The sequence below is a fragment of the Catharus ustulatus genome, chromosome 4, assembly GCF_009819885.2.
Source record: "Catharus ustulatus isolate bCatUst1 chromosome 4, bCatUst1.pri.v2, whole genome shotgun sequence".
In the NCBI taxonomy this organism is placed as follows: domain Eukaryota; kingdom Metazoa; phylum Chordata; class Aves; order Passeriformes; family Turdidae; genus Catharus; species Catharus ustulatus.
The window spans coordinates 71,930-97,965 of record NC_046224.1 but is presented as its reverse complement, the minus strand read 5'-3'; the positions used below and the strand labels follow the sequence as shown (position 1 = coordinate 97,965).

Below are 26,036 nucleotides of genomic sequence, written 5' to 3'. Positions count from 1 at the left end.
AGCCTCAAGCTATGCCAGAAGAAGTTCATGTCAAGAAAATTTTCTTCATGGAAGGGGTAGTCAGGCATTGGAAGAGGCTGCTCTGTGGAGTCCCAATCCCTGGAGGTGTCCAAGGAATGACTGAATGTGTAGCACTCAGTGGTCTGGTCTGGTTGATGAGGTGGGGACCAGGCACAGGTTGGACTCAGTAGTCTAGGAGGGCTTTTCCAGTGTAATTGATTCTGTGGTTCTGTGTGATTCTGTGATTTGAGATATTTGTATGGATTGGTGGGATCCCCTCTCAGCCTTCTCCAGACTAACCAGGCCAAGCTCCTGCAGCCTCTCCTCATCACAGATACACTCCAGACCCTGATCATCTTTGTGGCCTCCTTGGCCCTCTCCAGCAGCTCCTTCTCTTTCCTGAGCTGTGGAGCCCAGAACTGAACAAACAGTTCATGTATGGCCTCACCTGGGCAGGGCAGAGGGGCAGGATCACCCCCTGACCTGCTGGCCACACTCTGTCCAACACCCCTGTTATGTCCCTCCCAAAGGGGAAGGGAGGACCTGGCATCACAGATATGCAGGAAGAATTTAATATCTTTACTAATGACAAGGATGAAGGGATGGAGGGCACCCTCAGCAGGTTTTCAGGTGACACCAAGTGAGTGGGGCAGGTCTCCCCCTAAGGGACCTGGACAGGCTCAGGTGGTGGCACATGGGAACATCATGAGGTTTGACAAGACCAAGTGCAGATGCTGTGCCTGGGGCAACCTTTGGAATCAATCCAGGCTTGGAATGAGCAGATGGAGGAGCCCTGGGAGAAGGACTTGGAGGTGCTGGTGGATGGGGGGCTGGACATAACCCAGCCCAGAACCCCGCTGTCCTGGGCTCATCCTGTAGCACAGGCAGCAGGGGTTCTCTTGGATTGTGTTGTGTGAGGGAGATCAGGCACACCCTCCATCCAGACAGCAGCAGCTGTATTTTCCCCTATAATTTCATACTGTTATCGTTTGACCCTCAGCCATCCTCCTGCAAAATATTTCAAGAAATTACAGACGAAAGAATGGAAATGTTCATTACTTGAGGTACTTGGTCAAAGTCAGATGCCTTTGTGAAATGGGTGTAAAAGGTGCATGTAGGTGAACTAGCAGAGCACTGCTGTTTTACAGCAAGGATCACAACATTTAAAATGTTCTTTCAGGGTGGGAAGAAGGGCATGACAGGCTGAGAGAGTTATGGTTGATCAGCCTGGAGAACAGGGAGACTTTGGCTTAGAAAAAGGCTGGAGGGGTACTTTGGGCAAGAGCCCGTAGAGATAGGACACAAGAAAAATGGCCTTAAGCTGAAGGTGGGCAGATTTAGATTAGATGTTAGGAAGGAGTTTCTGACTGTGAGGGTGGGCAGGCCCTGGCACAGGGTGCCCAGAGCAGCTGTGGCTGCCCCTGGATCCCTGAAGTGTCCAAGGCCAGGTTGGACACTGGGGCTTGGAGCAACCTGGGACAGTGGGAGCTGTCCCTGCCCATGGCAGGGGTGGCACTGGATGGTCATTAAAGTCCCTTCCACCCAGAACATTCCATATCTCTGTGACTGTGCTGCCCCTCCCTTCCATGCCCAGCACACAGAACCTGCCCCTCTGTGACAGCAGCGCTGGCTGGGGGCACTGTGAGCACCACCAAGGCTGTGGGTGCTGTGGTGGTGGCCGCACTGCAGGTGACAGCTCGGCTCTGCCTCTGCCACCTGCGCTGGCACCGATGGCTCTGCTGGGGCTGCTCGTGCTGCTGGCCCTGGCCTGGCCCGTGGGGGCCACCTGGGACAGCTGCAGGTCAGTGGTCCCAGACTCTGGGAGGGGGCTCAGGGGCACTCAGGGCGTTCCCGGGCAGAACCGGGGGGACAGATGTCCCTTGGGGTTCTGTGGCCCTGCTGTCCCTGAGCAGGGCAGTGATGGCTTTGTGCTTCCAGAGGGACCTGCGGGCTCCGGCCCTTGGCTTCTGACCACAGCTCTACAGTTCTTGACTACGACTCTGTGGCTTCTGCTGAGGACACATCCGATGTTGAGGATGGCACCAGTGGCGAGGCAGGGGCCTGGCCTGGCATCGTCAGCATCCAGGCCACCGCAGAGAATGGCACGTGGCACATGTGCACAGGTGTCCTCTTCAGCGCCCAGTGGGTCCTCACGGTCGCACACTGCTTCTTCAGGGTTGGGTAAGAGACAGCAGGGACAGAGATGTCCCCAGAGCACGGGCAGGTGCCCAGGTCACAGCACCACGTGCCACTTCCCTGCTGAGCTGCTGCAGCCCGTGGCTCTGCTCCCTGTCACTCCTCTCTCCCTCTGCTCCCCAGGACCTATTCCAAATGGGAGGTGGTGACGGGGGCCTCAGATCTGACTCAGCCAGGCCCTGAGACTGCAGTCAGACACATCAAGAGGCTCCTGGTGCACCAGCACTACGTGCCTACCACAGCCAGGAATGACATTGCCCTGCTGGAGCTGGACCAGCCCGTGGAGTGCAGCGACTACATCCAGCTGGGCTGTGTGCCCGACGCCTCGCTCAGGGTCTCAGAGCTGAAATCCTGCTACATCGCCGGCTGGAACTTTGACAGACGTGAGTTCCTGAACAGGATGTGTGCTCTGAGGGGAGCTGGGCACCCTGGGGACACGGACTGGACACCCTGGGGACATGGGCTGGGCACCCTGGGGGACACGGAGTGGACACCCTGGGGACACGCGCTGGACACCCTGGGACATGGGACGGGCACCCTGGGGACACGGGCTGGGCACCTTGGGGACATGAGCTGGACACCCTGGGGACATGGAGTGGGCACCCTGGGGACACAGACTGGACACCCTGGGGACACGGGCTGGGCACACACAGAGTCCGGCTCTGGATGTCAGCGGGGCCCAGCGCGGAGCAGCCTGGGCTGTGGGAAGGAGTCCATGCCTGGGGAGGGGGAGTGTGGTGGTGGAACTGGATGAATGTTAAGGTCCCTTCCCACCCAAAGAATTCCATGAGTCTATGAAACCTCTGGAGGGATGAGTCTGGCCCCTTTCCCAGGCCAACAGCAGGGACACAGCTGGACAACATGACTCTGGAGGCAAAGCCTGGCCCAGGGAAGGGGAGGGGATGGGTACCGAGCTGCTGGGGGCTCATTCCCATGGTTCTGGACCAGGCTTGACGCTGCAGGAGGCCAAGGTCCACCTCATGGACACGGAGCTCTGCAACAGCAGCCCATGGTACGCAGGGGCCGTTCATTCTGACAACCTCTGTGCTGGGTACCCACATGGTGGCATCGACACCTGCCAGGTAGGAGCGTGTGATGTGTCCCTCAGCAGATCCCTGTCCCATGTCCCCTTGTCCCCAAGGCCTGGTCCTGCCCTGCTGGAGCAGCCCCCCACAGCCCCTGAGCCCTCTCTCCTGGCACAGGGGGACAGCGGGAGTCCCCTCGTCTGCAAGGACAACGGAGCTGACTTCTTCTGGCTGGTGGGCATGTACAGCTGGGGAAGAGGCTGTGACAGAGCCAGGCACCCCGGGATCTACACCTCCACTCAGCACTTCTACAACTGGATCCTGCTCCAGACGGGCCTGAGCCCAGCAGAAAGAGCTGGTCCAGCACCAGAGCCAGCCACCACCTCGGGCCCTGAGCAGCGCATGAAACCGGGGGAGTCAGAGGAGTCAGAGGAGTCAGAGGAATCAGAGGAGCCAGAGGAAGACATCAGCTTGACCCCTGAGTACAGACGGAGACCAGCGGTGACCGCGGGCTCCTCACGGCCCGTAGCATTCCCACACCAGATCCTGGTGCAATTCAGGAATCTGGTGCAGGAGTTCCTGCACTTCCTGAAGATCAAGGACAAGAGAGCTTGAGCAGCAGGGGAATGAGCAGGATCCAGGGCTACAGTGGGCCATGGCATTTCCTGCTGGGCCAAAGGTAGCCTTGGGGCCAGAGGCTTCTCTGTCCTGCCCATGCTGCTGTGCTGCAGCCACACCGATGCTGCTGTTGAAGTAAAGTTTCTGTATTCACCATGAACCGTGCTTTCAGCCCTGCTCAGTGCACCCACAGGCTCACAGAGTCCCTGCTCTGTCTGTCCATCTGCTGTGCTGTTCACATTCATTCTTCAGCCTGGAGAGGGCTCCAGGGATACTTCAGTGCCCCTTCCAGTGCCTGAAGCAAGTGATAATAATGGGGGAAAGCAGCTTTTTGCATGGGCAGGTCGTGACAGGACAAGGAGGAATGGTTTAAATCTAGAGGAGGGGAGATTTGGATGAGGTAGGTGTTGGGAAGGAGTCTTTACTCAGGTGAGGCCCTGGCACAGGGTGCCCAGAGCAGCTGTGGCTGCTTCTGGATCCCTGGCAGTGTCCAAAGCCAGGTTGGATAGCATGGAGCAGCCTGGGATAGTGGAAGGTATCCCTGCCCATGGGAGGGTGTGGAATGAGATGACCTTTAAGATCCCTTTCAAACCAAACCATTCCATGATTCCGTGACTGTCTGAGTGTGTGTGTGTGTATACAGCTCTCTGGAATGCAGCATCTTGTGCACACACAGACAGGAGCCATGGCCACATGCAACAAGCTGGAACAGAACCAGCCCATAGGTGTGAGCCCACCTGTGTCAGCTGTATGGACCTGAAGAAGAAACCTGTGCTCAGCAGCCCATGGGATCTGGCTGTTCTGGGGCAGAATGGGGACAGGAGCCCAGGGAAGTTGCAGCAGCAGTCATAGGTGGACCCAGGCAGCACCAGCTCAGCTGGGAGCAGGCTGGGCTGGCCCGTGGCCTTAAAACCACCTGGGATCTGCCTCCTTTCAGCAGCAGTGCGGGGAGGATGCCATCTCATAGCTTTGTAAAAAATATCCTTTAGTATTTGCTTTCTGCAGCAGGTACCACTACAGCATCTGGGCAGGATCATTCCTGCAGGTCCAAGAGAGCTCACTTCTCCTAGCCAGCTCTGTCCTGAAGGAGTAGTAGGATTGAGTGACAGTCCATGTGGAATCATGTGGATTCTCCCATCTCTCCCCTGAGCGAAATGTGCAGCAGTGAGGGCTGAGCCAATGAAGATCCTGCCCAGGTAGGCTCCCACAAGAAGGGAAGAGGCCCGGCTGCCCATTGCCACAGCTCTAGGGCACAAGAGACATCATTGTCCTCTGTGCAGGTCCCAGAAGTCCAGAGCCAAGGGAAAACCAGGCTACAAGTCCAAGCCTAGACAGATGAGGGTTCCTCTTCAGTGCAGCTCTTCCCTTTATCCAGCAAATCCTTGCTTGTCTTCTGCAGGTCAAAGCTCTGGAAAGGGGCAGGACAAGGAACTGCTGAGAAATGGCAGAGACTACAACAACTGTATTTGCTGTGGCTCTTTTAGACTCTGCCTAGGGCAGTGAGAGCTCTTGTGATGGTTCCCACCTCCCAGCCCAGACCTGAGCAGCACACAAAGCCCCCAGGATCACCAGCAGAGGCAAAGCCACAGGGGAGAAAGGGGAGAACTGCTCATCTGGCAGGACTCAGCACAGAGCAGGGACAGAGCATTCCCTACCTCCAGCTCCCGCAGAACCTCGTCCATGAAGTCTCCTGAGTGCTGCTTGTAAGCCACAGCCAGTCTGATGGCATCGTTGAAGAGCTGGTGGGGAGGACAAGACCTGTTACTCACAGGATGGAGCATTGGGTTTCTGTAGCAGATGGAGACTGCTCCCATATCCCAAGGGAAAAAAGCCCTCTGCAGCTCTCCACAGCCACCAGCGTCTCACATGGAGATGAAATGATGGACCATTTCCTACTCTCTGTGCCCACAGCAGCCCCCATATCCCTGGGCTGCCAAGGGCCTCATGGACACCAAGTCCAGTGGTCAAATGCCCATCTCACCTTCACCACGTTGGTGCCATCGGCAGCAGACACAAAGTAAAAGGGCAAACTGAACTTCCGGGCAAAATTGAAGCTTTTCTGGGTGACCTTCATATCGGCTGAGGCAGACAAAGAAGACATGGTCAGTCAGACACGGCAGGAGGTCCAGAAGGTGGGTGTCTTCTGTGTTCTTCTGCTGACCCAGACCAGCCACAGCCCAGGGACAGCAACCACTAAGGGCTGGCTGGCAATTCCCCATGGGAGGGAACCCTGCAGCCTCCTGCAGAGCCTGGTGAGCAGTTTTGTCAGCAGGTACATTGAGACACTTTAGCACAGAGGAGTCTGAGCAGGTTGAAGGAGCAGCACCAAGGCCATCCCTGACTGATCCAGGGAAGCTTTTGCCTCCTTCTGCTGCCATTTTTTGACCAGGTGCTACTCCAATAACTTTTGGGTTCTTGATGGATAGAACAGGCAGTGTGGTAAGGACAGAACTGGAAGAACAACACTTGAACAAAACTGAAATGGATCAAATTTGCACTTTTAATTGCTGGTGACACAGGACAAGCACCTGTTAGACAGCAGCTGAGGTCAGCACAGGAGCCAGCCCTGGGGACTGAGGAAATCCTTTGGACCCAAGAGACAAGGGACATTCATTGTCAGGAGAGGACAGAATCCCACCACGACCCTGGCAGCTTGGGAGCACAAGGCACACTCACCATCAATCTTGTTGGCCACTACAATGCATGGAATCTCTGGGCGGAATTCCCTCAGCTCCTTGTACCAGCTGTTCAGGTTCTTGTAGGTGACCTTCCGCTGCACATCAAACACCTTCCAAGAGAGAACCACCTATCCTGGGCCAGCCCAGCACAGCTCTGACTGACCCAGGACAGCTCTGACCAGTCTGTGGGGCCAAGCCAGGACGGCTCCGACCAACACAAGGACAGAATCCAGAATGTTCCCAGGAACACAACACAAAGGGAACTGGGTGTTGTTAGAGTGAAAGAGAAAGGGACAGTATCCCCAAGCCCAGCCAGCAGGAAACAGCCCCTTGATGTCCTTTCCACTGTCGTGGTGTCCTGTGCAAGTCCCTGCCATGCACACAGGGAGCTGGCACCGGGAACAGCTTGTGCCAAACAGGATCAGATGTGGCCTCCTCTGTTCTGACAACTAAACCACTAATGAAAATCACTGGTGCTTCCAAGTGGTGAGGAACAGTGGAAAGTGAGAGCAACAGGACAAACCAGGAGATCTGAATGGGTGAGGAGCCAACGAAACTGGGAACAGGGACAAACAGGAGGACACTGAGCCAGGGGATAGAGGAAAGTGTCATCAGGAGAGACAGACCAGAGCTAACCAGGTCCATCTACAGGGGGTTTATCTGGTGACAGAAGGAAAAACAATCTAGGAAGGTTTTTTAAACCACTGGAAGAAACAAGGAACACACAGCAGTGTTACCATAAAAGTAACACAAAGGCCAAGTGTCACTGAGACCATTCTCAACCCAAACCCCACGAGTCCCAGCCTAGATCCCCTCACCATGATGCAGGCATGGGCCTGGTGGTAGTAGGAGGCGTGCATGCTCCGGAACCGCTCCTGGCCCGCCGTGTCCCAGAAGTCTGGAATGCAAAAACAGCTCAGAGTGACACAACTCACTGAGCTGTGTTTTCTCACAACTTACATCCAGGAGGCAGAGCCAGCCCCACCTGCTCAGGGACACAAACTGGGTTTCACCTCATCAATGTGAAACATTCCAGGGTTAAGAACTTGTGCCAAAACTGGGACTTTTCCTTACTGGGCTCAGCTGTGGGCTGTGCTGGCACTGGCCATCAACAAAGGAGAAGCCACCAGTGACACCAGCTGGATGGGACAGCAGGACCAAGACAGGCAGAAGTGCAAACAGCAATAGCAAAGTCTGGCACTCTGTCATCAGGGATGACAACAGGAAACTACCTAAAAGTCCAGAAGCTGCTGGACACTGCTGATTTCTGACGATCAGTGATGGTCAGCCAGGGCCCTGCCATGGGAAATGCTTCAGCTCCTCTCGCAGATATCTGACTCCACTCTCCCAGGGGCAGGGCTCACTCAGAAGTGCTGAAGGTAAGGCAGCCAGAGGCAAACAGGTCCCAGTCCATGAAGTTTTGTGTACACCAGATATCATGGGGCAAACTGGACACCACCGTGCCTTTTGCTGTTGGTGCAGCTCAGGTGGAGATCCCCCACCTCTCACTGGGTTTGCAGGCTCACATCTGAGGCTGGTATAAATTGGCACAGCTTCGGTTAAGCACCTCAGAGAAGCCACACCTCTTGTCAGCTGGACCCAAGTGTGGCGCTGTACCCAAAGCCACACGGGCCAGTTTCCTTGGGGACTCCTTTGCTCTGATACTGTGTCTCACTGTTGGACAGTGACTTTCTTAAATTGCCCAAATACAGACAGGTCCCCATCAGACCACATTTGCAGTCAGTGTCCGTGTCACAACGAAGATGTTGAACAGTGTCAGCCCCGAGGGACTCCACATGTCCAGGTCTCCACAAGAACAATCAGCCATGCCCAGTGACTCCCTGCGGTCATCCAGACCATTCTTTATCCTCCGACTGTCCACCCATCCATCCAATCCCTGTCTCTCCAGCTCAGAGCCCAGGACATCGTGGGGACAGTGCCCTACACTTTGCCAAGCCCAGGGGGATGACGGCAGTCACTCTGCCCCAGTGCTGCAGCCCAGATTTGCCACGATGCTGTCGTCTATCAAAACACCTAATATTCACACCGAGGGGATCTCCTCTTCCCCGCTGTTCCCTCCGCCCTGGCACGGCCCGAGGCCGGGAACACCCCCTGTCCCCACTCACCCACGCGGACCTCCTGCTCGCCCACGCGGGCGCGGTGCTGGTACAGCGTCAGCGCGAACGTGGACACCTGCTGCGGGCGGCTGCGGCGCGTTAAGGAGCCCACGGAGGCGCAGAGCCCGCTCCGCCCGCACCGCTCCCCCGCTCCCCCGCTCCCAAGGATACAAGCCATCGAGCAGGAACCGCTCCAGCAGCCTGCGGAGAGAGCACGGCCCGCCGTGAGCCCGCGGCGCCGCCGCTGCCCCGCCCCAACCCGCGGGACCCCCGAGCCCCACGCACTTGGACTTGCCCACGGCGCTGTCGCCCAGGCAGATGATCTTCACCGTCTCCTCAGCGCCGGCCGCGGCCTCATCCTGGGCGCCGTCCGAGCCTTCCTCCCGGGCCGCGTCCCGGCGCTGCTCCTCCGCCGCCGTCGCCATGGCAGCGCCTGCGCGTCCCGCCGGCCCCGCCCTCACCCCGGCCCCGCCCCCAACCGGCTCCGCCCCGCCCGCGTCCCGCCGGCCCCGCCCCGCGTCCCGCCGGCCCCGCCCCGCGTCCCGCCGGCCCCGCCCCGCGTCCCGCCGGCCCCGCCCCGCGTCCCGCCGGCCCCGCCCCTCACCCCGGCCCCGCCCCCAACCGGTTCCGCCCCGCCCGCGTCCCGCCGGCCCCGCCCCGCTCCCATCCCGGCCCCGCCCCATCCCGGCCCCGCCCCGGCCCCGCCCCGCCCCGCTCCCATCCCGGCCCCGCCCTCACCCCGGCCCCGCCCCATCCCATCCCCGCTCCCATCCCGGCCCCGCCCCATCCCGGCCCAGCCCCGCTCCCATCCCGGCCCCGCTCCCATCCCGGTCCCGCCCCCGCCCTTCCGGCCCCGCCCCGGCCCCGCCCCGCTCCCATTCCGGCCCCGCCCCATCCCGGCCCCGCCCCATCCCGGCCCCGCCCCATCCCGGCCCCGCCCCATCCCGGCCCCGCCCCGCCCCGGCCCCGCCCCGCTCCCATCCCGGCCCCGCCCCACCCCGCCCCGCCCCGGTCCAGCCCCGCCCCGCCCCATCCCGGCCCAGCCCCGCTCCCATCCCGGCCCCGCCCCGCCCCGGCCCCGCCCCGGTTCCCCGCGCTCCCCGCGGCCATGGCGGCCGTGGCGGCCCCGCGGGGCGGAGCGCGGCGGCTGCAGCTGACCCTGGCGCTGCTCAAGCCGGACGCCGTGGCCCATCCACTCGTTCGCGAGGTGAGGGCCGGGCCGGGCCGGGCTCGGCACGGCACAGCACGGCACAGCACGCAGGCCTCGCCACGGCCCGCCGCCCTAGCGCCGCCTCTTCCCGCAGGCCGTGCACGCCGCCATCCTCCGGCACCGGTTCCTCATTGTCCGCGCCAAGGAGCTGCGGTGCGGCCCGGAGCAGAGCCGCCGCTTCTACCGGGAGCACGCAGGTACGAGCGGGGCTCAGGGGCTGCCGGAGCGGGGTGCTGCCCCGGGCCGGTGCCCACTCGCTCCGTGTCTCTCCGCAGGACGTTTCTTCTACCAGCGGCTGGTGGAGTTCATGGCCAGGTATGTGCCGTGTGTGCGGGGCTCGCCGGCAGTGGCCGCGGGGAGGAGTGCCGGGATGCTGCCCTGCTGTGACAGCGGTGGCACCCCCGGAGGAGCGGGGGAGGACCGTGCCCCTCCGCACGGCCTGGCAGGCCAGGGCCCAGCCCTTGGCAGCTCTGCCGGGCCGGTTTGTAAGGACGGATAAATAACCTGTTTGTAACGAGCTCTTCATGATCGTTTCTCCTGCTGTTCCTGGGCCCTTGCCGCAGTGGCCCCATGTGGGCTTACATCCTGGCGCATGAGAACGCTGTCCCTCTCTGGAGATCCCTGATGGGACCCACTAAGGTGTTCCGAGCCCGACACAGCGATCCAGACTCCATCCGAGGTGCCTACGGCCTCACGGACACCAGGAACACGACCCATGGCTCAGGTAGGTCGGGCATTCTTGGGTGCCGAGGAGGCAGGAATGATGGTGCTTTGCCTGCCTTTGGTTTAGTTCTAGGGCTCCAAGTGAACAATTTTTTCCCTTCCCCGTGCACACCTGGCCAGGTGCAGCCTAGCCAGGTGCCTTTGGAGTCCAGCACATGTTTGTGGTGGCAGACTGGCATCGCTCTCTCATTGCCTTTCCCTCTCTTTGACAGACTCTCCTGCCTCAGCCAGCAGAGAAATTGCCTTTTTCTTCCCCGAGTTCGACGAGCAGCGCTGGTACGAGCAGGACGAGCCGCGGCTGCGGCGCGGGCAGCTCTACTACAGCGCCGAGGAGCGCGTGCACCGCGTGCTGGGGGCACGGCAGGCAGAGGTGACCTGAGTTACCCCTGGGAGGGCCGGTGTGCCGCCCAGCAGCACCTGTGGGCACAGAGCTGTGCCGTGTTTCGGGGACTGGGGGAGAGGGAAAGCCTCGTGCACGCTGTGCTGCCTGAGATTAGGTTGTGCCACCTGGAATCAGATTATTGGTGTGACACACTGGGCTGCTGCAGGAAGAGTTCCTCCAGCAGTGCTCGTGCTGACAGTCTGGCCATGCAGCTCGCTGCCCCCTGGGTTTGTTTGGGTGTGAACAGGACGGGTGAGTTGGTCAAGGGCCAGGTGAAGGATGGGTTGCTTGTTCCAGATGGGATTGGCCTGGATTTGCTGATGGGAGGCCTCAGGTTCTCCCTGCTGGCTGTTCCCACAGTGCCTTAGAGAAGGAAAAAGTGCATGAAGAAAAGCATCAGCAGGGTAAGATGAACTGTCCTGTCCTTGCTCACCTGCAGCTGGGCTGGGAAGGAGAGTTGCCAATAGCTCTTCATGTGAGCCCACTTGGAGCCCTCAGTGTCCATGGCCTGACTGGGTGTGTGGGGCAGTTCTGTGTCCCTGGGAATGGGATGGACAAGGCCACTGAATTACCTAGATACATGATGGGATGATGACAGGGTGGTGCAGGAGGGCTTAGCTGGGTGGTACAGAGCCAGGTCCTGGCAGGCTGACTGTGTTTCTCTCTGTGATGCCATGTGAGATGTGTTCCTGGATGGGATTTCAGTTCATTTCTGCTGTCTCCCCACGAGCTCCTTACAGTGCTGCCATTTTAGTTACAGTGTGGTGTACCAGGGGAATTTCCTTTGGGCAGTCCTAATGCTCAGGCTGGGGAAGGTGCTGTGCTGTGCTCGGGGCAGAAAAGCTGAGCTGGGATGCACCAGTGCCCTGGTACGTCACAGAGCCAAGGCAGGGGCTCTCCAGGTGCCTCCAGAGCTCCCTGAGCTGTTGGGTGGTGACCAGCAGTGCTCTGTGGTGGAGAGCACGGCCCAGAGCTGCCATGGTTAAACTCACCCGTGTCTGTGTTCCCTCCTCCACCTGTCTGGGATCAAATGGTCGCTGTTCTGTTCCAGGTACAGATCCAGGGATCTGCGGGACATCACTGCTGTCCCTGTCCTCAGCAGTGTCCAGAGTGGATCTGCTCAGGGTCCCATGTGTCTGCACACAGGTCTGAGAGCTGCTGTCCCCATTGCTGTTGATACTTCACTGATATTTTGTTGGTGGTTTTATTGATTCCTAACGGTTTTGCTCAGATGTGTTTTTCTTGTAACTATTAAACTTTACTATTTTTCACCTTTTTTCTTTTACGTTGCCCTTTCCTTTCTGGACTTCCCTTGGGAACGTCATTAACTGATAATTCCTGGCTCACACTTGCCATTTTTGAAGTTTTGGTGTTTTTCCTACCCACTTGCAATGGCTACATTTGGGAAACACGAACGTTCTGAACATTGCCAGTGCAGACACCAGCTCACAGCCAGCGTGGCTCAGGTGCCTGCTGGGTGTCACCTGGCATTGCCCTGGCCCTGAGGCTACACCTGAGCCCATTGCCCCAGACAGAGAATTTATTATGTAAATCTAAAGCTCTCAGCAAGGTTTATCAGAGACCTGGGGTTGAAACACTTGGTGTTTGATGCAGGAGACAGTGTCAAAACTGATTTTTGCTCTCCAAGGAAGTCTTATGGAAAGTCACAGGTAACTCTGCTTTGAGGGCTCTTATCAAAGTGGGCTTGTTTTGTTTTGTTTTTTTTTTTCCCTTCCTTGTAAATACCCAGTAGGTGATTTTTTGCTTTTCCAATGGTGCTTGTTCCATCCCTGGCAGTTTCCTGGGCTGAGCTGGATGGGCCTGGAGCAGCCTGGTGTAGTTGGTGACATCCCTGTTCATGGCAGGGCCATGGAGCTGGATGAGCTTTATGGCAGCCCAGCCCATTCCATGCTGATGGGTGTGTGTTACAGCAATAAATCCATTTCCCAATCACACTGAGACAATGTGGCACCTCCGTACAGCTGTGAGGGGCGGATTGAGATCCCTGCTTTTTCCTGGAAGCTGCAGGTCCCTGTGTGTGCACAGGGCTGTCACAGCTGGGAGTCTGCAGCAGGTCCAGCCCAGGCAGCTGCAGAGCTTGTCAGGTGTGGAGCTGGGCCAGGACCCTCCAGGGACCCTCCAGGTGAGCTTTGGGCCTGAACTTGGTCTGCTCTTGGAAGAACTGAGCAGGTTGTGTCAGCACTGGAGGGGATGACATGGCTTGGCCTGGGAGGAAGGGAAGGAAAGGCACAGAGGGATATCAGGGCTGGTCCCAGCCCAGGCCTGGCCTTGGTTCCTCCCACCATGGGCAGAGCCCTCTCAGCTTGAGGGATTTCACTTGATTTATTTCTGTAACACAAACTTTTAGTTACTGATTCACATACCAAGGAAAAGCCAAGATAATGGTTAAAGAAACACCTGGGGAAACACCTTTCCTCTGCTTTTCCAGGTTCAGCTTCAGTCCAGCATGTTTTGTCCCCTCTTTCCTTGCAGGTGCTGCCCAGTCTCTCCCAGTCCCTGGGGGAGATGACACTGGGCTGAGCTTTGCTTTCCCACTTGTTTCTTCCTCTTCCCTTCTTGTTTACTCCCTCATGGCACACCCCAGGTGTGTACCTGCTCTGCCATGGTCCCTCCCTGGGCTGGTCCCTTCAGGGAGAAGTGGGCTAGTGGGAATTTCATGAAGTTTGTAGAGGAAAATGCCATGTCCTGCACGTGGGCAGGGATGTTTCCATTTGCCAGCACTCACATGAAGGACCAGAGAAGTGCCTGACTGTCCTGAGGGGCCATGAGCCACCCCTGGGTCAGCAGAGCTCCTCCATGGTCTGAGAGCGTGCCAGGTGTGGGAGCCAGAGCACGTGCCCACAGGTAAGGGACACCCTGTCCCCACCCTGGGCACAGGTAAGGGCACATCTGGAGCTCTGGCACCAGTTTCAGGCTCCCCAGTGCAGGACAGCCTGGTCAGAGCTGGAGTCCAGCGTGGATTGATGAGGGCATCGGAGAGCCTGACAGGTGAGGTGAGGCTGAGGGGTGGGACTGCTCAGGCTGAGGAGCTCAGTGGGGTTTAGTGATGGGTACAAATCCCAGACTGAGGAGCTCAGTGGGGTTTAGTGATGGGTACAAATCCCAGACTGAGGAGCTCAGTGGGGTTTATTGGTGGGTACAAATCCCAGGTGTGAGCAGTGAAGGGAACCTCAGCTGTCCCAGGAGTGGACACAAGGCAATGGAAACAACCTGAAATACTGGCAATTTCACTGTGACATGAAAACCCCCTTTTATTAATTTTATTCTCTAAGGGACATAAAATAAAGTCAGCAGCCCGTCTGCAAGGCAGGGCTTCGCATGGGCTCAGCACCCCCAGAGTTCCTCTCTGTGCTCCTGGGCCCTGGGGTGTTGCTGCAGTGCCAGGGGATGCTCAAGGGATGCTCACCTGGGCAGCAGGTCAGGCCTCTCCTCCTCCAGCCTGGCTACCACCTCCATACCAGCCCCACCTGTTGTTGTTGAGTATTTCCCCCTCTGCAGCTGATCTGCCCTTTTCCCCACAGCCTGTGTCCTCCTATTCCCGTGTCTGCAGACAAGGAAAAATGGATACAATGGAAATAAAGACACATTTACCTCTTCAGTGCTGACTGCACTTGTCTCTGCTACAGCTGCATCTCCCTGTACAGAGACAAGGGCGTTGTTTGTAGGTAGCCAGAGATTTTGTGGATTTGTTCCTGTATCAGGCTGTGGGTTTTCACATGGAAAAGACAAGGAGCCTGGGAAAGCAGCCATAGAATCAAAATCCCAGCCAACAGGAGTAATGGTGTTAGGGAAGGCTGTGCCAGAGAGATCCAATCCATCCCCACACTGAAAGTACTGAGGAATCAGCAAACCATCATGTCAGACTTGGGGGTCACAGCCCTGCTGTCCACTCTTTTCCCACAGGGCTGCTGCACAAAGCAGGAGGAGCAGGGAGTGAGAGAAATGCCAAACTGCAGAAAAAATCCTCATACATTGGGACTGTTTTCTCCCTAGCACAGAAAATAAACGCTCTCCCATCTCATGCCCCAGACAAGCCAAGCATGGGCTGTGTCTGGACACTGACCTAACGTAACTTTGAGCTTGATGTGGTGACACAGACCAGGAAAACCCCATGACAGACCATATTTCTGTCTGCATGGACAAGCCATCCACCCTGGCTCCTCTTCACCCTGCTCAGACAGTCACACAGTGTATCTGTGATACACTGACCAAAGCCCTGCCAGACTCCAGGAGGAACCAGTTTTCATCTCTCCATCAGATCCCAATCCCAGTTATCAACATGTCCAGGACTTGATTGGCCCCTCCATTCACACAAGACTACTGAGTACTTTTATTAGCCAGTTTCCTCATTAATGCTCTCTTACCTTCCAAAACATTCCAGAGAAACAAAACACAGTTCTGTATCTCCCACAGCACCCAGGGAGAGTTAAAAGCCATCAGTTGTGCAAATCTGCTGGAGCTGAATATTTAAATTTAACATGGAGCTGTGTTGGTCCTTTCCAGAGATCAGATGTTCTGTGGAAACTCTTTAGAAATCCATCCCTTCCCTGAGTGCAAGGAGAGTTCTGGAAGCAATGGGAGGGGTGAGTTATGGTGCCAGCACTGTTGGAGTGTCTGTGCAGTCCTGGAGCAGTTCCTGCAAGGAGCAGGAGCCAGGGTTCAGTATTTCCCAGTCCAATCCCTGGGTACTGGTTCCCTGCAACAGGCAGGAAAAGTTTAAGCATTGGACAGGAGAACAACAGAAAAATGACAGATGTGAGATTCTGGCAGCATCAACAAAACTAAGCTGAACCAACATTCAGATAATTGTCTTTGTTATTTTGGAACACACAGTTTGGAGGTCAAATAAAGGAACTGAAAATCTTTGTGGCAAAGAAGAATAAACCTGAGGCAAGGCCCAGGTGTCCAGTTTCAGCTTGGTCTCTACTCACAGATCAGGGATGGGAAAGGGGCAGCAAGGAGAGAAAAATTAGATAAATTGTGTTAAATTAAACCCTTTGGAAGTTACAAATGAGAGGTGACTCAGCATAGGACCAAGAGGCACCAGAATGACACAAGTAATGTATGAGGTATGTGACAGAGTGATAACTGCTCCTACCTACTGTGAGATACACCTGCTGTGGCTGGAGCAGAGCAACAATTCGGGCAGGAGGTACAACCAGGATTGCAAATAGTCCTGGAATCCCAGCATTGTGTTTTTTTGTTGCAAAAACCAGATGTTTTCAAAACGTTTCCAGTCACCCAAGTATTTCCCAGAGCCTGTCAAAGCACTGGCCAACTACTTACTGTTCTCTCTTTTTATTTTCCTTCAGCAGTTTCAGGTGTGTGACTTGACAGACATTTCGGAGGTGGTTGATCTGAGCAGACTTGGCCCTTCTCGCTCCCAGTGCCTCCAGGATGTGACTGATTCCAGTGTGAATTAAGTGACTGCTTTGAACTTTTCCCAGCCCAGAACTTTTAACAGCCCGCTGTGGGCCTTGTTTGCACCTTCACAAACACGCCAGGTGAGCAGGTGAGGTGCTCTGTAATTGTAATTTTGTAATTGGCACTGGAGCTCCTGTGACCTGTTCCCCACAGGAAGGGATCTGTGGGGAATGGGACCCACTGGGCAAACTGGGAACACGGGAGCTTCTGTCTCTAACTTGAGCCTTGGAAGAGCACTAATTGGCCTCAGGGGCAGAGTTGGTGCCCACAGCTGTGAGGATGAACGCCCACAGCTCAGGGCTGGCTCTGTGCAGCCAGGACAGAGCCATGGGAATGAGGAGCAGGTGCCACACTGCCCAGGAAGGACCATGAGCAGCCACGAGGCTGAAGTGCTGCTCAGTGCTGACAGCAGAGACGTTCCTTGGTGCTGGCAGGAAGAGCCAGTGCCCCCAGCACTGGTGCCAGGACCACACTTTCCATTTCCAGGCTCCTGCAGGTGTTGGACCTCCCCAGACCACGCGGTGCAAGGGGGATGCCCCAGGGTGAGAGGCCACTCACTCCATGTTTTGGGGTGTTTGGGCTTCTCCAAACGTCAGACCTCCACAAAATCATGTAAATCTAGTCAGCTTTGGCCAGTTTATGGTTAGACCATAAAACTGCAACCCTTCTCGCCCAGTCTTCTTAAACACAAGTGTAAATTGCACTGGACAAAAGCTTGAAACAGCACCATTTTCTTCAGACAAAAATCTCCTTGTCAGGTGTTGAGAGAGCAGTTTGGCAGGAATCTACAACCTCTCCCACAAGATGTAGGGTGAGGCTGTTGTCCTGTCTTGGATAGGCCAAAGTGAAAATGCCAAATTTAGCTTATTCTTATTCCTTGCCTGGTTCCAGCAACAGGTGGCCCTGACGACTTAGCTAAAAATAATTTGAAAAATCCTGAAGAAAGTGCTTTTCCTGAGGAAATCAGTGAGAGAAACCCCTGAAATATTATTCTTGGAAAACCTGGTGAGAGTTTCATTCCAGCGTCAGGCTTGTGCTGGTGGGCAGGGGCTGCTGGTCCACGCCATGCTTTGGGCAGCCCTGGTAGCAGAGGTGGCTCAGGCTGTGAGTGTGCTGATCTGTGGCCAGATGAGTGCTGAGAATCTCCAAGGTCAGAATCCAGGGCCTCTCAGGGCCTTCATCCAGTGCCCAAAGGATTTTACCCTGAAATCCAATCTCCTAAAACTTGGCTAGTTTTGAAAAGTGGTGCTGGAATTACAGACTCTCAGATTGCTTTGGGTTGAAAGGGACCTTAAAGCTCATCTCATTCCACCCCCCGCCATGGGCAGGGACATCTTCCACTAGACCAGGTCACTTCAAGCCCCATCCAGCCTGGTCTTGGACACTTCCAGGGATGGGGAAGCCCAACCTGAGAAGAAAAGGAGAACACAAAACACAAACTCTAGGTTGTATGAAATCTCTTGGAACTGCTGCTGGGTGACACCTGCAGGACAGGACAGTTTTAGTGCCCTCAGAACTGCATCTGAGGCAGCTAAAGCCACTGAGAGGAAAAACCTGACCATGAAACACTTGTGGCTGCAGGGAGAATCGTGGCTGTTAACAACCCAGTGAGCTCCTGAGCCAGGTGTGGCTGCAGGAATGAGGGCAAGGAGGGCTCCTGTCAGAGCAGCAGCAGAGCAGAGCGTGGTGTGAAGAGGGCAGGGACAAGTGCAGTGCCACCAGCATCTGTCTTGGTCCGTGTCCTGTGGAACACCTCATCAGCTGCAGGAAAGAGGTGACAGAGTGTTCTCCTGCCAGGGCTGTGGGTGACACAGGGCAAGGGACCAATGCTCCAGGACATGGACAGACTGGGAAATGGAGCCAGAAGGGACTGGCGAAATTCCATAAGGACAAAGGCCAGGTCTGCATCCAGTGCTCCCCGAAGCAAAAACACACCAACAATCTCAGTGAAGACCCACAAAAAGGCGAGGGCTGGAGCCCCACGCTGAGAGCTGGGGCTGGAAGTGCGGGGTGGATTCTGCCCGCAGGAGGAATGGCTCTGGGGACACCAAGGAGCTGTTTGTCTGTCACTCCCTATAGGGAGGGTATCCCAAAACAGTGCCATGGCGGGAGGAAGGGGGGTGTGTGGGGGGAAAATCCAGACAAAATCCACCATTTTCTTGTCCCCATCCTCAAAGGAAGCATTTGTTCCCGTGTGGAGACCAGGACCAGCTGGCAGTGCTGGTGCAGGGATGCAAGTCATGCTGGTTTCTGCTGGAGAAAGAATTCATGAGTAGGAAAGTGCATCCCTCAAAACAAGCAGGAAAACAGGAGTGGGAGAATTTCCTGGTGTTACAACACTGCACTTGGGTTTGGGAGGTACAAAACGTGCTTGGAGAAGGTAAATTAAGAGTCTGATTTTCAGAAGTGATGAGTATTTATAGGATCTGGGCCCAATCCTGAAGGCTGCACCCCCAGTCTGAGGTATTTGGTTTAAAAAACAACTCCCTTAACATTTCACAAGTTCACAGAGATTTGATTTACTGCTGGACACCACTGGTCATGTTTGATGTCCATCAGGAGACCAGAGGGGGACACAAACAGTGATATTTCTTATCCTAAAGGCTGTTCTAAAGACGTGGACTACTAGAACTAAAATTTCTGGCATCCGGGGAGATTTCAGTGTATTTTAATATTTGTGCCAGGTATTGGTGGTCTCAGAAAAGTCCCTTTTCAAACATTGAAGTGGGAGGGGGTTTCTCCAAGTGCTGCCAGCATGTGCCTTCCCTTAAACCTAGGGAGAGTGGCCAGGTTTTATTGGAATGCCATGGCACCAAGTTTCTTTGTGAAACAAGGAAATGCTTGTCATTGCCACAAGAAAAAGGTGTAATTTTGTAAACGCAAAGCAAATGAGTGAAAAAGTCCCACTGTCGTGGCCCCTCTGCTGCTCTGCCTGAGAGCTGCTGGGAAACAGGCAGAGCCCAGAGTCACTGTTCCATGGACACACAGGACAGAGTTACAGCTACACACACACAGGGCCACAGTCACAGCTGCTCCTGTTTTACACTCACTGCTTCTCTTTTTCAGCCCCTCTGACCCACATTTCTCCTCACTGAGCCTGCCACTCCCTTGGTATCTGTGCTGGATCTCCACACAGAGTGTTCATCTCCATCCAGGGTTGTAGCCTACACTTTCCCTACTTCCCAGAACGTGTTACTGCTCAGGCTCTCATCTCTTGACATTCCAGATCCAGAGCTTGTGCTCGGATCATCTTCTACCGCCCCATCAACAGGGGCAGAAGCTGCAAGGACATGCCAGTGAAGCAATGCGCTTCCCTGCTGCAGAAACATCACAGCCCTGTGACGACCTCCAGACTCACTCCCCACGGCAGTCCTCATTTCCTGGAATTCCTCACACCAGGAATAGCTCCAGGCTCCGAGCAGGCAGTGCTCACCCAGCCTGAGCTGGAGCCATCTCACTGCTGAGCCCCTCAAACACCTGGGCACTGCTTGGTGCTTTCTGTATCCAATCAGTGCCACTGCCAGGGCTCTGTCCTACCTGTCCAAGTCCTCTCCCAGGCCTCTGGACCATGTCATCCCCTCCAGAGAGCCGTGCCCTGGGCTGGGTGGGCATGGCTAGTGCAGGTGGTGAGGCCACAGGGACTGTAGGTGCCGTGCCTCGTGCTGTGTCCCTGCAGCTGTGCTGCTGCCAAAGGCCGGCCCCCATCACTGCTCCTCTCTGCTGACAGTGGCAGGTGCAGGCACCTTTGCAGCCCTGCAAGAGGTAAAATGGGGCTGGAAGAAGCACTTGGGGCCCGGGAACTGCAGCTCCCAACCCCTCCAGCAGCCTCCTTCCATGGCCAGATGCTGCAGCCCAGGTAAGAGCTGCAAGGCTGGAGGGAAGTCCAGCACTGGTCTGCACCTGGCACAGCCCAGAGCAAGGCAGGAGCTCAGTGCGGGTCCTGTGTCAGAAGGGCTTGGTCCCGTGGGCTCAGATCCCACCGGTTCAGGCTGTTGGGTGCTGCTCCTCGCTCCTGTCACTGAGCGGGAGCCACCTCTGAAAGCCTCTCCCCAGGGCCCCTGAAGGGTTAAAAGCTTCTGCTGCGCTTACAGCATCGAGGACACATGGGCTTCTCGTCATGCAGGTAAGACAAACCAGAGAGCACCTGGGGCATGGCTGAGACATGGAGCATAGGACAGCACCTGGGGACAGCTTACTGAGGACTAGGTGCCATCCAGTCTCTGCTCTTGGCTGTGGAGGTGAGGAGGGAGGAGAGGACAGAGCTTCATCAGGTCCCTGTCACACACTGCAGGGGGGGAGCCTGGTGCTGGCCCCCAGGGCTCCTGGGTGGTCTGGGCAGGCTGTGGCTGCTACCTCCAACAGAGGCATCCAATCCTTTCCAAAAGAAAAGAATCCCCTGTTGTTACCTGCTCCCCCAGTTCAGCCGTCCCCTCACACTGGCTGTGCCCAAGGCTCGGGACCCCACTCCCAGGGCTGAATGCTCCAGGCTCCCTGCTCTGCTCACCCGAGCGAATACGGATGCAGAAGCTTGCTGAGGAGAACCACATCCTCCTGCAGGAGCAGCTTCCCTGGGTGGGGACGGAGCACATTTGTGCTCCTGCATGAGCTGAGCTGGGTCTCTGACTGCCTCCCATGTCACCGTCACAAGGGTCCCTTCCATCTCCTGGGGGAAGGACAGGAGCCCGGCTGGCACTGGTGGTGTCTGTGCAGCCTCTCTGCTCCCCATCCATCCTTTCTAGCCTTGTCTGCCCAGGCAGGGGTGTGTGTGCTGCTGTGGTACCTGCACAGGGTGACACCTGCTCGGTCTGTGGTTACATGACAAATCGCCTTTAGTGCAAACGAGAGGGAGGAAAAGGGCAGAGGAAGGAGGAGGCTCTTTCCAGGCTCATTCCTGTGCAGTCCAAGGGGGACAGGGAGATTCTCCTCCCATATCTTCCTATTCCTTGGTGCGCAGGATGTCTGAAGACAAATGGAATAAATCTGGCATCTCTGAACTATGGCTGTGTTTGCTGACTGCTGCATCACTGCGCTCCAGGGTGAAAGTCAGGCTCGTTCCTCTGCACATTCCTGCAGCTGCTCTGCAGCCCTGGAGTTCCATGTCCAGTCCAGCCCGGATTTGTCAGCATGGAGAGGGCACCAGCAGATATCTCCAGCACCGCTGTCCCTCCTGCAGTGACATGAACCATTTCCTGCATTCTGTGACACAAGGGTCACTGCTGTGCACCCATGCATGGACATGCAGGGCTCAAGGTTCATTTCCCAGTGTGATGGGCTCATGTTCCTCTTGCTCACCTGCTCTTTTTCCAGGTGTTGAGCCCCAGTTTGGAACATGAACAAGTTCCAAGCTGTTCCATGGACAGCTGACTAATGTTGTATGCCCAACCTCTTACTATGGAATTTATTCACATTTTTATCGCTCTAGTCCAAAGTCCCCTATTCCTCCTATGCCACAGGCAGGTCCCCACCTTCGGCAGTGCCAGGTCCACCTGCCAGCAGCCTGAGCTGACTGATGAACAGGTCAGTAACAGGAATAACATCCAGGCAGGTCCTGGACAGAGCCCTCCCCTCTCGCCCCACACAACAGGGTGCCCATGCCCTCACACACAAACCAGCTGTGAGTGCTGTGACAGCTCACACAGCCTGAACGTCCAGTGAACACAGATCCACGCTGTGTGGCACTGCAGTGGGAGGCAGGAGGCAAATCCCAGGGAGCTGCACCGGGGGCTCCCCCAGCATTCAGCCCCCAGGACCCTCTCCCCGCAGCACGGGCACAGGCAGGCTGGGCTGCTCCTTCACCAAAATGCTCTTGGCTCAGGCTGGGGCTGGAGGAAGAGCAACAGTCTGAGATTTCCACACCATTGGATGATGCAGTCCTTGTGTCCCTCTCCAATATGTGCAGAATTAGAAATTTAAGAAACCCCAAAGTGTGCAGAGTAAGTAGTTAAAGAATATGTTGACTACTTGAGAGCTTGCCCATGCAGAGGTTTCCCAGCCTGGCACATCCTGGATGGAGTGACAAATTAGGATGTCACTGTGCCAGGCAAGGAAGAGCTCATCTTCTGACTGAACATTTTCCTCTCAAAGTTAATTGTTTTTTAAATGTTGAAAAAGTAGCAAGTGAAAGACAAATGAATCAGAATTTAATTCTGCTTCTGCTTAGCAAACCCTGGCATTGCTCTCAGTGCACAGAGAGAAAACACCCTCAGAACAGAATAGTCTTCAGCTGGAGGACCTGAAAGTTATGAGTGAGGTAGAACTACAATGGATAATTTCCAACAGGAAAAAGGGGACAATTTTAACTGTGCTTTGACAGTTTCCTGTGGTAAGCAAGAAAAAAAGGTATAAGAAACAAACTCCCACCAGAAGCAGTGAATTCTCCAGCACTCAATGTTATAAATGCATGACTGATGCACAGATACAGGCTTTGGGCAAGGAAATTAAAACCAGATTAATGGAGCTAAAGCAAGGGAAGCAACCTGAAATTAAATCAGGTTGTTTAACTTCCTGAACCTACATGACAATTGACTAGTGTTGCTAAAAGTACTTTTATAAAGAAGAAGGGGATGCTTTATTTTTTCTTTATTTATTTTCTCTTTATTTTTTCTTTTTCTGGTCTTTGCCCACTGTATTTGCCCACAGAAGCACCTTGGCCCCACCCATGGAGTCCATGGCATGGGCAGGGTGGGCAGCAGCAGCTCTGGCTGTAAGTGCCCAGCACATGTCACCTCCATCAGCCCTTGGCTGAAATTCTGAATTGTAAATGCTTCCTTGTGCCTCCTCCAGCTCTTGACATGGTGATCACAGCTCCACGTGACAGCAAAACCCTTGTGTCAGGGTGAAAATTGAAACACGACAATGGAAAAAAGGTTGGAATTTCCAGGAGATCCCTGATGGCTTAAATTTCCCTGTGGCTCAACAAACCTCATGTGATGAGTTGCTCTTTGTTGAACCTGTACTTTCGTACAGTGGAACCCCTGATTTGTGAGAGCTGGTTATTACAAAGTAGGAAACAGGATAAAGAAAAAAAAAGTTTTTAAACTGGTGCATGGTGATGTCATATCCCTATCCCAGGGCTGAGGAAGAGTCAAGCTTAGTGGCTGTGGCATCTAGGCAATGCAGTGACCTGTCCAGGGGCAGGGAAATATTTATGCACCATAAATACATCCAGGAGGGGGACACATGCTTGGAATAGTAATGAGGAATAGGGGCTGGGTAGGCAAAGAACTCCAGGAGGTGTGGGTGGATGGGTGGATGCCCCGTGCTCTTGGGTTTGTCTGTGTGCTTCTTCTGCAGTCAGGTTCCCAGCGCTGGATGGCAGGCAGCTCTTTGGACTCCAAAATCCCAGCATCTGAGAAATCTGACCTCAGGAAATGTTCGCCCACTAGGGAGATGGGATCAGAGCCATACCTCTAGTGACCCCCGTGCTTGATGTGGGACTGTGCTCTAGTCCCCTGGCTCACAGTCCTCCCTCCTCCTCTGCCCAAGGACTGACCCAGCTCGCCCCACAGCAGGTATGAACCAGACACAGGTGACAGAGTTTGTGCTCCTGAGCTTTTCCTACGGCCGGCCCTTCCTCTTTGCTCTTTTCCTGGCCATTTACCTGGCCACACTGCTGGGCAACGCTGCAATCCTCTTCCTCGTGTGCCTGGATCCCCATCTCCACAGCCCCATGTACTTCTTCCTCAGTCACCTGTCCTGCCTAGACCTTTGCTACTCGTCAGTGACGGTGCCCAAGATCCTGGCGAACGCTGTGCGCCCGGAGGCCACCATCTCTCGCGGCGGGTGCCTGGCGCAGGCCTTCTTCCTGATGTGGTGCGCGGGGGCCGAGTGCGCGCTGCTGGCCCTCATGGCCTACGACCGCTGCGCTGCCGTGTGCCAGCCCCTGCGCTACGCCCAGCTCCTGGGCCACGGCACCTGCGTGACAGCTGCTGCCAGCTGCTGGCTCTGGGGGCTGCTGGACTCGGCCGTGCACACCCTCCTGGCCGCCCGGCTCTCCTTCTGCGGGGCCCGGCTGCAGCACATCTTCTGCGACGTGCCGCCGCTGCTGGGGGCTGCCTGCAGCAACACGCGCCCCAACGAGCTGGCCCTGCACATCTCCAGCATCTTTGTGGGACTCAGTCCCTTCCTGCTCGTCCTAATCTCCTACCTTTACATCCTGGCCACCATCCTCAGGATGCCACTGGCCACCAGCCGGCACAAGGCCTTCTCCACCTGCTCTGCACACCTGCTCGTGGTCACCCTGTACTTCGCGGCAGCCAACCTGAACTACAACCGGCCCAGCTCGGGCTACTCCCCAGCAGCCGACACGCTGGTGTCCGTGCTGTACTGCATCGTCACCCCCATGCTCAACCCGCTCATCTACAGCCTGCGCAGCCAGGAGGTGAGGGGGGCCCTGCGGAGGGCTCTGCGGCTCGGGGGCACGCCCGGCTCCCCCAGCAACGCCTGAGCAGTGCCAGGGCCGCCACGGGCTGCCAGCCTGCTGGGACAGCTGTGACAGCACCGCCAGCCTGCTGGGACAGCCGTGACAGCGCTGCCAGCCTGCTGGGACAGCTGTGACAGCACCGCCAGCCTGCTGGGACAGCCGTGACAGCGCTGCCAGCCTGCTGGGACACCTGTGACAGCACCGCCAGCCTGCTGGGACACCTGTGACAGTACCGCCAGCCTGCTGGGACAGCCGTGACAGCACCACCAGCCTGCTGGGACAGCTGTGACAGCACTGCCAGCCTGCTGGGACAGCTGTGACAGCACCGCCAGCCTGCTGGGACAGCCGTGACAGCACCACCAGCCTGCTGGGACAGCTGTGACAGCGCTGCCAGCCTGCTGGGACACCTGTGACAGCGCTGCCAGCCTGCTGGGACACCCGTGACAGCACTGCCAGCCTGCTGGGACATCTGTGACAGCACCGCCAGCCTACTGGGACACCCGTGACAGCACTACCAGCCTGCTGGGACAGCTGTGACAGCACCACCAGCCTGCTGGGACACCCGTGACAGCACCGCCAGCCTGCTGGGACAGCTGTGACAGCACCGCGAGCCTGCTGGGACAGCTGTGACAGCACCACCAGCCTGCTGGGACACCTGTGACAGCACCGCCAGCCTGCTGGGACACCCGTGACAGCGCTGCCAGCCTGCTGGGACACCCGTGACAGCGCCGCCAGCCTGCTGGGACAGCTGTGACAGCACCGCCAGCCTGCTGGGACACCCGTGACAGCGCTGCCAGCTTGCTGGGACAGCTGTGACAGCACTGCCAGCCTGCTGGGACAGCTGTGACAGCGCTGCCAGCCTGCTGGGACACCTGTGACAGCGCCGCCAGTATGCTGGGACAGCTGTGACAGCGCTGCCAGCCTGCTGGGACACCCGTGACAGCGCTGCCAGCCTGCTGGGACACCCGTGACAGCGCTGCCAGCCTGCTGGGACACCCGTGACAGCACCACCAGCCTGCTGGGACAGCTGTGACAGCACCGCCAGCCTGCTGGGACAGCTGTGACAGCGCTGCCAGCCTGCTGGGACAGCTGTGACAGCACCGCCAGCCTGCTGGGACAGCTGTGACAGCGCCGCCAGCCTGCTGGGACAGCTGTGACAGCGCTGCCAGCCCGGGGCTCCCAGCCCAAGCACACGGCACGCTGCCATCGCTCGTCTCACC

General features: G+C 56.6%; 4 protein-coding genes across 4 annotated transcripts; 3 read left to right on the top strand and 1 right to left on the bottom strand.

Moving 5' to 3' along the window:
• The first annotated feature begins 1,730 nt into the window (after positions 1-1,730).
• Positions 1,731-3,999, top strand: LOC116995126 (acrosin-like). Its single transcript, XM_033057499.1, has 5 exons — positions 1,731-1,801; positions 1,921-2,181; positions 2,320-2,579; positions 3,145-3,278; positions 3,399-3,999. Exons 1-5 carry the CDS (start codon positions 1,731-1,733, stop codon positions 3,834-3,836), a joined length of 1,164 nt encoding a protein of 387 aa, XP_032913390.1. The 3' UTR covers positions 3,837-3,999.
• Positions 4,000-4,803: 804 nt separating this feature from the next.
• Positions 4,804-9,072, bottom strand: LOC116995686 (rab-like protein 2A). Its single transcript, XM_033058577.1, has 8 exons — positions 8,920-9,072; positions 8,806-8,835; positions 8,644-8,723; positions 7,336-7,415; positions 6,516-6,627; positions 5,821-5,918; positions 5,495-5,578; positions 4,804-5,247 (listed from the first exon to the last, which is right to left on the bottom strand). Exons 1-8 carry the CDS (start codon positions 9,057-9,059, stop codon positions 5,167-5,169), a joined length of 705 nt encoding a protein of 234 aa, XP_032914468.1. The 5' UTR covers positions 9,060-9,072; the 3' UTR covers positions 4,804-5,166.
• Positions 9,073-9,742: 670 nt separating this feature from the next.
• NME6 (NME/NM23 nucleoside diphosphate kinase 6) lies at positions 9,743-12,093 on the top strand. The gene is made up of 5 exons (XM_033059149.1): positions 9,743-9,841; positions 9,939-10,041; positions 10,120-10,159; positions 10,408-10,568; positions 10,780-12,093. Exons 1-5 carry the CDS (start codon positions 9,743-9,745, stop codon positions 10,944-10,946), a joined length of 570 nt encoding a protein of 189 aa, XP_032915040.1. The 3' UTR covers positions 10,947-12,093.
• Positions 12,094-23,067: 10,974 nt separating this feature from the next.
• LOC116995983 (olfactory receptor 5V1-like) lies at positions 23,068-24,974 on the top strand. Its single transcript, XM_033059127.1, has one exon. It carries the CDS (start codon positions 23,908-23,910, stop codon positions 24,838-24,840), a length of 933 nt encoding a protein of 310 aa, XP_032915018.1. The 5' UTR covers positions 23,068-23,907; the 3' UTR covers positions 24,841-24,974.
• Positions 24,975-26,036: the final 1,062 nt, after the last annotated feature.

Coding starts and splice junctions, on each gene's coding strand:
- NME6 (XM_033059149.1), top strand. CDS start 9,743: ATGGCGGCCGTGGCGGCCCCGCGGGGCGGAGCGCGGCGGCTGCAGCTG. Junction 9,842..9,938: donor CCCATCCACTCGTTCGCGAG/GTGAGGGCCGGG, acceptor CTCTTCCCGCAG/GCCGTGCACGCCGCCATCCT. Junction 10,160..10,407: donor CTGGTGGAGTTCATGGCCAG/GTATGTGCCGTG, acceptor CCCTTGCCGCAG/TGGCCCCATGTGGGCTTACA.
- LOC116995126 (XM_033057499.1), top strand. CDS start 1,731: ATGGCTCTGCTGGGGCTGCTCGTGCTGCTGGCCCTGGCCTGGCCCGTG. Junction 1,802..1,920: donor GCCACCTGGGACAGCTGCAG/GTCAGTGGTCCC, acceptor AGCAGGGCAGTG/ATGGCTTTGTGCTTCCAGAG. Junction 2,182..2,319: donor CACTGCTTCTTCAGGGTTGG/GTAAGAGACAGC, acceptor TCTGCTCCCCAG/GACCTATTCCAAATGGGAGG.
- LOC116995983 (XM_033059127.1), top strand. CDS start 23,908: ATGAACCAGACACAGGTGACAGAGTTTGTGCTCCTGAGCTTTTCCTAC.
- LOC116995686 (XM_033058577.1), bottom strand. CDS start 9,059: ATGGCGACGGCGGCGGAGGAGCAGCGCCGGGACGCGGCCCGGGAGGAA. Junction 6,628..7,335: donor AGGCCCATGCCTGCATCATG/GTGAGGGGATCT, acceptor CTCTCTTGGAAG/GTGTTTGATGTGCAGCGGAA. Junction 5,919..6,515: donor AGTGGCCAACAAGATTGATG/GTGAGTGTGCCT, acceptor TGTCTGCCTCAG/CCGATATGAAGGTCACCCAG.